Source organism: Rhincodon typus, chromosome 27 (genome assembly GCF_021869965.1).
Source record: "Rhincodon typus isolate 14 chromosome 27, sRhiTyp1.1, whole genome shotgun sequence".
Taxonomy (NCBI): Eukaryota; Metazoa; Chordata; class Chondrichthyes; order Orectolobiformes; family Rhincodontidae; genus Rhincodon; species Rhincodon typus.
Genome location: NC_063358.1, coordinates 16,041,626 through 16,051,764, shown reverse-complemented (window position 1 = coordinate 16,051,764; position 10,139 = coordinate 16,041,626). Strand labels below are relative to the sequence as shown.

At 40.7% G+C, this 10,139-nt stretch overlaps 1 protein-coding gene across 2 annotated transcripts in view; it reads left to right on the top strand.

Annotated features, from left to right (window-relative positions):
• The window catches only part of LOC109932302 (glucocorticoid modulatory element-binding protein 1), a 40,723-nt gene that overhangs the window by 1,202 nt on the left and 29,382 nt on the right, over window positions 1-10,139 (top strand). The window contains exon 2 of one of the 2 annotated variants that reach the window (XM_020531536.2): window positions 5,272-5,360. In XM_020531536.2, the coding sequence (XP_020387125.1) occupies window positions 5,272-5,360 (89 nt within the window). Of the gene's footprint in view, window positions 1-5,220; window positions 5,361-10,139 lie in introns of both variants that reach the window. The other variant, XM_020531537.2, reaches the window with a different exon arrangement.

Below are 10,139 nucleotides of genomic sequence, written 5' to 3'. Positions count from 1 at the left end.
CCAGGTCCCCTGTGTGTGAACTACCCCCCAACCAGGCCCCCTGAGTGCCATCCACCAGGAGCCTGTGGGGTGTGCAGGGCCGCTTTCTCTTTCACCAGGGGACCTGTGCACCCCTCTCCTCTGCCTGTGCTAGCTCCTGGTGCACCCCCTGCCCTTTCCACACATGTCCTCTGAAGCCCCTGTAACCGCTGCCCCAGTTTCCATGCATCCCCTCAAAACATCCACAAAGGTTGGGAGGCACCAATAATTGCCTCAGTGTTGCCATAGATCAGAAGTTTTGGCTAATGTATATTGAACTAAATTATAGTAGGGATAATACATTAGAAATTAACAATGAACAATAAATGTTAAATGAATACATCTAAAGATTAATTTGAGCTCATTAGAATTTAATAACTTTGCTTTGGTTCTATTAACACCAACACAAACACACAAATATTGTGCTTCCCAGGCATATTCCTTCTGACACTTTTCCAGACTTTGAAACTTGTCCTGACCCTTCGCCGAGAATTGTTAAAGTGGGAGTACCACTGTTATATCCTGACATTAGCTCCACAGCTGCCAATGCTGTGTCAGCTCACCAAGCCCCTTTTAGGTCTTGACTGTTCAGATACCAGCCCTAAACTGTTTTGCATACAGATAAAAAAAATTCATATGAAAATTAAATTCCAGCTATTTGTGGGTCCACATCTGTCTCTTCAGTGACTTGATCACAAAAACCAGTTTGTTAACCCAGTGCATTACTGTGAACTTTGCAAGGTCAGGGTTGAAAAGTTAAGCCAGTGGCATATCTACCCCCTTCAGATCGGTATAAAGGTTCAACTGGCAAGATTAGAATATGTACAGGGAGTTCTGTGTCCTAGCCAATGTTTATCATTCTACAAATATTGCTTTTTTAAAAATCTGCTCATTATCCCATCTCTGTGTGCCAATTGCTGCTGTTACCTATATTACAATGGTGAGTTACACTTCAAAAAAAATCTCACAGTAAAGTACATGGGAAAAACAAAATACTGGAAATAAAAAAAAAAGGAAATAAGTTAACGTTTCAAACCAATGACCATTCAGAAACAAAATTGTATGGCAGCGCAGGATGTTCATCCTCATGTGCTCATGTAATAACCAGGCCTTCGTTTGGAGCTATCCACTCAAATCTTATTTCCTTTATCTTTCCATTTACATTTCTTTTACTTCTCAAATGCCATATTTCCTGTTGCTTGATGTTATGGTCTGCTCTTAAATAAAAATTCATGTTGATTTGAATACGTGGTATTCTTTTCAGACAATGCTTCTGGTAAATGTTTGCAAAAGTACTTGGAACAACTGGGAGATGGTGGCATAGTGGTAATGCTACCAGACTAGGAATCTAGAAGTGCTGGCTGATGATCTGGGACGCAAGTTCAAATTACTGCAGCTGGTGGAATTTGAATACAGTTTAACATATCTGAAATGTACAGGTAGTCTCAATAATGGTGACCATGAAACTCATTGGTGAGCCCACTGAGCTTTTACAGCAATGTCCTGTGGGGAAGGAAATTTACTCTCCTTGTCCAGTCTGGCCCATGTGTGACTCCAGGTCCTGAACAATACGGTTGACTCTTAGCTGCCCTATGCAATGGCCCGGCAACCTTGCAGTTCAAGGGCACTTGGGGATGAGTAACAAAATTTGGCTTACCCTTGGTATGCCACATTACAAAGAATACAGAACAAAGAGTGAGAAATTTCAAGTGGAGGTAAATGAGCAGGTGATGGGCAACGGATGGCCATGTGGCCAAGGGCCTAATTTTATCTTTGATAATACTAGAGTCTGAGATTTGGCAATTATAAGTATTATAAATTATTATTCCAGTGGATCGGGTGGGAAGGAATTCAGTTATTTGTAGAAAAATGCTGAGCAGCTGTGTATTCTTAGTGCTTATGCATGTCCTGTCTGGTGCTTTTGTATACGGGATGCTAGGACTCTTTTTGTTTTTAAATAGATACCTTTTAATCAAACTGTCCAGAGATGTTTAAGGCACACCTCTGGAGCAGGTGAAACTTAAACCCAGTTCTTCTGACCCAGTAATAGAGAAACTGCCACTGTGCTGTAAAATCCCCAAGGAATCTTTTAATGCACTTGTGGCGAGGGTGTGGATGATGCTGACATGGTTGGGATTTGTAGCTGAGCGCACTGGGAATAAACTCTAGTGTGGGACTAGAAGCACATAGGCCCAAGCAAGTAGAATTAAGTGATCTACCCTGACTGCCATGAGTGAACCAGTAGGGTATTTTAAGACAATTGTACCAGTTTTGTTTTACCTGGTGTCATCGCACAAACTATCATATTTTGCTTTATCTTTTTCAACCTGTCATGATGAGATTTGAACTCTGTCTCAAGATTGCTAGTTCACCAAAACAACTACTAGACTGTCATACCAAAAACTAAATTTCATAATAATAGCTTTCTGCATTTGGTATGATGATAATCCATTCTGGCAAGTGAAGTGTAATTTCTACATTTTAGGTGGATTTTACTGTTCAAATAGGACTCTGTCATTACGAGCTCCTTTTTCCTGGGTCATATTCTGTGACCTGCTAAAGCATTGGGTCATATGTGGCAGATGCTGTCATTTTCTTGGCCTTCTCTTTAACATTGGCAAGGATGGAGTGGCAGCTTCTAAGAAGCCATTCTGTTTCTCATTGGAATTCTTTTGCTTTTTAAAAAGGAAATGCAAATGACTGATCTCATTCTGGTTCTACCTACGACCCTTCATCCCAATTCCAGGCTTCTTTGATCACAAATCTAGAAATTTTGGAGCTATGCTGCTGAGAAAATAAATTAGGGTAAATCCATACAGAGATGGCATTTGTCTAACTCACCTTTTTTTAACGTAGGTACAAGCAGAGTGTGGACCTTGACTGGCATACATCAACTCTGGATTACCCCAGAGATTGAGCTGGTTTTTGCAATTTAAGATTTTCTGGGAGGTCCACATTTCTACCATGAAACCCTGCCAAGAGTTCACACCTGGTGAAATCCGGCACTGCCGTATATTTGATTATTGAGCCAATGCCTGCAGCGTAAGTGACTGAGCTGATTGTGAGAACGAGAAGATGGTCAACTGTGAATGTACAAAAGATCAGTGATTCTGTAAATTTGGAAATGTTGGTGAATGGTTGGTGCAGATATGATGAGTCAATGGCCTCCTCCAGAATGCTGCTTTCTATCATTTAAACCTTCCATCCTGTATTTAAATCATTTTCAGAGCAGTTTAGGAACTAGGGCAATTGAGATATTATAATGTGAGGGTGCTTTTACTTTGAAGGCAAATGTATATTACTCCTTATACTGACAATGTTCTCTATTCAGATTCCTTGTTTCAGAACAGTGTTGATGTTGGTGATACACCATTTTTCACTTTGCGTGAGATGTTGGATGTTTCCATCTAAATCAGCAGATGATGGGGTGGAATTTTGTTGCCTCCACCCCATCGTTCAGCATCTTAGCAGAAACAGGAAAAGAAAGAAGTTGAAGGATATCTCAAGATTGAACTGTGAAGCTGTAACATTAGTATGTTCTGATATTAATCACATCTTGCTTGCTACAGTGCACAGTCAGGAGACACTGGATATAATTTTTATTATGCTGATTTAGTTATCAGAGATGAGAATGCTGCAGTTAGTCTCAATATCTTCAAGTCTGTCTTCTGATATGTTGATCCATTGCTAGAAAACATATGAGCATGATGTGGAAGAAGATGGTATCATACTGAGCTCTCTAATGGTCAAATATCTAGCTTAGACTTCATTAAGATCCAGATATGAACGTAGTCATGTGGATAAAGTACTGAAGATCTTCTTCTACGTGAGTATACCACGGAACTATGTTACAACAAAACTCTCTCTTTTGGGGGTGCAAAGGAGAACATATTGAAGTTTCTTGAGCAAAACTCTAAACCCAAGCATCTACTTTGGTGTATTGCTGGCAGTTGAGGACCAGTGTATTAACTTGTCATTTGGCATCTGAGTTTGTTGATATCAGCATAGTGAGTTTTCCCAACAGTGTTAAATATGTACATAATACACATTAGTTTGTCTGAGTTTTAACATTCACTTCTGTGTTAGGAGGCTTAGAATTTATTATTAGGACATGAGCTTTTAATCTAAGTTGACACTAGAGTGCAGTACAACTTTTGATTTGACATTGAACAGTAATCTCAAGTGTTCTGACATTAAAACACCTGTGGCACTGTTTCAAAGCAGTGAATGCAGCAAAATGTAATTCATGTGTACATCACAGATTTTTCACAATGTGCTGAAACATAATGTAACTGTTAGTTTTTGATGTGATCTTCATTGATTTAGCACTTTTGCATTGCTTCCATGATATCAACGTGTTTTCCATAGACTTTGTTAGAAGGTCATAGAATCGAAGCTATTTGTCTTGCACTTGTTAGGAGTGATATGCAAGAAATCAATCTTGGAAAGTGACCATCAATTTTTACATTATAAGGCAAGGGTACTAACTAATTGGACCATGCTAGGAGTGGAAATACAGCAGAATCTGTTAACTATCATGCTTAGTTCACTGAAAAACTTAAGACTAGGCAGATGTACTCTTGTTACGGAGTTGATATGAAGAATATAGTGGAGTTGGCAACAAAATTCCTTCCGATTTTGTTTTTCATTGCATGCACAGCAGCCATGTCCAAACCCAGAAGACAATCAAAGCAGCCACACAACTTAGAGGAAACCCTGGTTGGCAGTCTTCGTGACCCTTTCCTCTGAAAAGTGTGAATGACTTTCTTTTCCCTAGATAGAATTGAACCCTGTGTGATGTATTAGTTCCTAACCTGTGCAAATGCATCATTCTGCACGACAGACTTATAATCTTAAATTAGTTTTCTGTATAATTTTTGGTATTATTGGGGTTATTTATTCCAAGCAGTTATTCCTTCTATGAAAATACTTCTTTAGAGACAATCTCAGTTTGGTTGGAGAGAACTCAAAGTTGTTGGTTCTTTCTTCCACATAATTGCACAGAGTTGGAGGGAATGTTTCAAGCACTGAAGGTTGGACAAAGTGTTACATGCGGTAAATGTGACATTTCACAGAAGTACCTATTATATACCAAATTCTCAATAAACCAGCACCAAATTTTGATAGTGCGTTTCACTGAACTCCCAGTGGCAGCACTGTATTTTGTTTTGACTGGACAACTTTCTATTTATCTTTGTGCAGTTGTTGATTCCTGTACTGTGGACTGACCTTCGTTTGAAATTATTCTAATAGCATGTGTGAAGAAGGAGCGGAATCGAATTGCAATGCTTCGGTCGTGACTGTGGAGACGCACACTTTACAGAAGCTAGCAGATGGGGAAGGTAAGAGATTAGGCTTTGTAACGTAAAGCATTGGATATTGTCTGAGTTCTGTTTACTTAAGTTTAAACACCTAATCAAACATTGCCAAGTAGAATGAGGTAGCAAAAATTCTCTGATTTTTAAGGTTAATGTCTGTTAAATGCTTGCAACTTGCAATTTTAAACACTATCAAAATCATGCTGCATTCTGGGCACATGCAGAAATTAGGAATAGACATAGGCCAGGTTGCTCCTTTAGCCTGCTCCACTATTTAATAAAGTCATAAGATCTGATCATCCAATGTTCCTGCCTATCCTCAATACCCTTCCACCCCCTTGTTTATAAAGAATCTGTGCACCTCTGAATTAATTATATTCAAATACCCTGCTTCCACACAGTTTGAGGAAGAATTCCAAAGATTTGTGACCTTCAGAGAAAAATTCTCCTAATGAGCCTTTAATAGACAGCCCTTCTTTTGAAATACTGACCCTTGAATCTAGATTCTCCAACAAGAGGAAACGTTATTTCCACATCTCCCTGTCAAGCTTTTGCAGGATCTTGTAGTTTCAATCAAGTCATCTCTTGCTCTTCTAAACTCTAGTGAATATAAGCTGAGCCTGTTCAATCTTTTCTCATAACACAACCTAATCGTTGCAGGTACTAGTCCAAGTAAATATTCTCTGAACTGCTTCCAGTACATGTACGGCCTCCCCTCAGTAAGGAGGCCAGTGTTATACACAGTTCTCCAAATGTGGCCTCTCTGTGCCCTGTATAACTGAAGCAGAATCACCTTAGTTTTGAATTTAATTCCCTTTGTACTAAATAAGAGTCTATTAGCTTTTAGTTACATGCTGTACCTGCATACACTAACCTTTTGTGATTCATGTATTAGGCCACACATTGCTCCACATCTCAGAGGCCTTCAATCTCTCACCATGTGGGTAATGTGCTTTTTTTTGATTCATATCAAAGTCAAGGGAAGTTATGGAAATCATAGAACATATAGCATGCAAGGAGGCTGTTCAACTCTGTTGCAGCTAGTTTTTGGAACAATCCAATTAACTGAGTTTTCCAGCAAAGAAACAGGCTTTTTTTTTTGTCCAGCTTGTTTGTGCTAATGTGTATGCTCTAAAAGAGCTTCTGTTCGCTCCCTGCCCTTCATCTAAGCCTATCAGCACATCCTTCCATGCCTTTTTCCCTTGTGCATGAATCTGTTTTGTTCTTAAATGTGTACCTATTCCATTTACCATTACTCCATATGGTGGCATGTTCCAAATTGTAAACACACTCTGGTAAAGTAGTTTGTCATGAGTTCCTTGTTGGAATTAAGTGTTTTTCTTATGGTCCCTTGTTTTGGACTTGCCTACAAAAAGGAACAGGCAAGCTTTTAATTCATTCCAAACGTACCCACTTACACAATTAAAATTTTTCTACCTTTCCTCAAGGCAGTGCTGTCTCTCAGTTCCACTCTTTGCAGAGGTTTTATTAGCTTACTAGTAGTGGTACTTTGTGCAATGTTGCTCTCGCTTGTGTTCCGTAGTCTTTCAGACATTGGCACCTGGTATTGACTGTGCAGGTGTTTGTCTTTTTAAACGTTTGTTCATGGGTATGAGCCAGCATTTGTTGCTCGTCCCAAATTGGAGAAATTGATGAGCTGTCTTCTTGAACTGCTGCAGTCCTTGGGTTGTAAAAACATCAGGATATCACATTGCTATAGGGAAGGGAGTTCCAAGATTTTGACCTAGCAACAGTGTAGAAAAAGTTACAGTTGCAAGTCAGGACGGAATGTGGAATGGAGGAAACGTCGAGGTTCTCATGCATCATCTGCCTTTGTTCTTCCAGGTGATAGAGGTTGCGCGCTTTGAAGGTACTATCAGGCGAACCTTAGTAAGTTGCTGCAGTACATTTTGGATGTAGTATGTATAATTTCCACTGTGCATCACTGGTGAAGGGAGTGAATGTTGAAGATGTTTAATAGGGTGCCAATCAAGCAGACTGCTTTGTCCTGGGTTGTATCAAGCTTCCTGAGTATTGTTACAGCTGCACTCATCTAAGCAAGTGGAGATTATTCCATCACTACACTTTTGATTGTGCATTGCATATGATCAAGCACCAGGGAGACAGGAGATGAGTTACTTGCTGCAAAATTCCCAACCACTAACCCCCTCTTATAGCCATTGTATATTTTGCTGATCCAGCTCCGTTTCTGGTCATCAGTAACTGCAGGATATTGATAATGGGGGATGTTTAGTGATGGTTGTGTCATTCAATGTTTTGGGGGGAATGTTTAAATTCCATTGATTTGGACATAGGCATTGCCTGGCACTTAAGTGGCAAATAACGTTCCGACCACATCAGCCCAAGCCCTGAAATCCATGGTGTGCTGCATATGGGCATGAACTACTTCAGAATTAGACTTTGAGAATGATGTCAAGCTTTGTGCAGTCGTCAGCCAACATCCTCATTTCTGTGGGCGGTCACAAACGAAACAGCTGAAGATGGTTGGCCCTCGGGCACTGCCGTGAGGAATTCGTACAGTGATGTCCTTGGGCTGGCAATATTGGTCTCAATCAACCACAGCCATCTTCCTTTGGTCCAGAATGACTCCAGTCGATGGATTTTTTTTCCCCGCGGTTCCCACTGATTCCAGAGCTCCTTAATGCTGCGTTGATGTCAAGGGTAGTCCGGAGCATAAGGGCTTCACTACCTGCTACCTAGTGTATCTGGAGCTTGTTGATCACTTAATGTAACAACTTGACTTTGATTAGCTGCCACAAAGTAAGGATGGTTTCAGAAAAAGTTGGTGCTTGATATGATATAGTGTTTGTGGTTAGATAACTCCAAGGAACTAAATATGAATCTCCACCACATTTATTGATGTGACCAAGACCAGTCAGCCATTAGGGCTTTTAACAGGTCATAAAGAAATTTAGCTGACCTGAGCGATGTGGCATGATGGTTGAATAGTCCATGAATACATGTTTCCACTTGTCCTAAATGATAGTGAATTTTTTGATCCATTCCCAGTCAGAAGGAGTTAACAGGGAGACATGCTAGTGCCAACCTTTTGTGTTTTCCACTGTTTTAATGATGGTGATCATCAAAATGAGGTTTCTGACTGTGTCAACTTGTGCCTTACAATTAGCACACATAAAATTAAGTAATATACTCGCCTGCTCCAAGAAAACCCTAACTCGAGTCCAAGGTTTCAGTCATTGGACAGACCCTGTTAACAGTGGATAAGTTCACTTGTTCCAGCAGGACACTGTCTCTTGAGCCTTCCAAGAATTGTCAAAGCCAGTATAGCCTTTTGGCAGATTTTGAATATCAGTCTGTGAACAAAGAAGAGTAAGTCATTGAGTTAGATAAGACTGAGATAGGTTCTTGACGAGTAAGGAGATCAAAGGTTTTGGGGAGAAGGCAGGAGGATAGGGTTGAGAAATGTATCGGCCATGATCAAATGGCAGAGCAGATTTGATGGGCTGAAAGGCCTAATTCAACTCCTGTAAGTTTTATGCTCTTGCAGTCTTAGTCTGCCTACCAAACTAAGTCTCTGGATCAATAGACCTGTCCACTGTGGTCTATGCATACAAGACTTGTACTGTGTGCCACTGTCATGCCAAGAAGCTCAACTAACTTTCGTGTGAGCTGTTTTTCGAATCTTCCGAAAGTCAGATGGTGTGGCTAAATACCAGATATTGAGGTACTCGCATGAACTTGCATACCATACTTCCACACTGTACTGAGGCAGTTGTAACTGATTTGGGCTGGTCATATGGCCAGAATGTGAAATACTCGCTTGCCAAAGTGAATATTCCATGGAGACCTTGAGCCTGAGATGCACACTCATGAAGGTCAAAGGAAGGGCTACAGGTACATCCGAAGGTTTCACTTAGGAGTTTTGAAATTAACTTCAAGTCCTGAGAGAAGCATTGCCAGTAGCAGCATGGTGGCTCAGTGGTTAGCACTGCTGCCTCACACAATAGGGACTCTGGTGACTTTGTGTGGAGTTTGCACATTCTCCCCATGTCTATGTGGGTTTCCACCGGGTGCTCCAGTTCCCTCCCACAGTCCAAAGATATGCAGATTAGGTAGATTAGCCATGCTAAATTGCCCATAGAGTCCAGGGGTGTGTAAGTTAGGTGGGAAATACAGGGTTACATGGAAAGAGTAGGGTGTTGGGTCTGGGTGAGATGCTTTTTGGAGGGTTGGTGGACTCGGTGGGCCAAATGGCCTGTTTCCATACTGTAGGGATTCTATGATCACTACACCTAGCTAAACCGTGTGAAAACAAAGTATGGGTTTCTTAGAAGGCAAGAGCATATATTAAGCCGAGGAAATCCCAAGTCAGCAACCCAACCAAAACGCAAATCATCTCCTGTCCTATTTCTGCAGAATCTTCCAGGCTCGGGTAAGCTTTAGCACTCACCTGTATGCCCACCTGAACCGTACACATATGATAAGTCACTTGCATCTTGAAGAACAAAGCAGAAGAAGTGGATCTGTTAGAAAGTTTTGATGCATTCAGAGTTTAAATACATCGTTGCATACATCTGTATTTATCTGATGCCAACAGATCCTGGTGTTCTGATTTGGGATTTGCTCGTCAATGAGGCAACAATATTAGAAACAGCACTTGCCAAATCTTCTGACTCTTAGCAAATCAAACAGGATAAGTCAATGATCAACACCAGGTGCAAATCTGAGCAAGTTTCCTGCCATCTAGGCCCAGTTTGAGATGCAGGAAATAGAAGCAAGAATAGATAATGCTGATTCTCAAGCCTGCTTTGCATTTAAAAA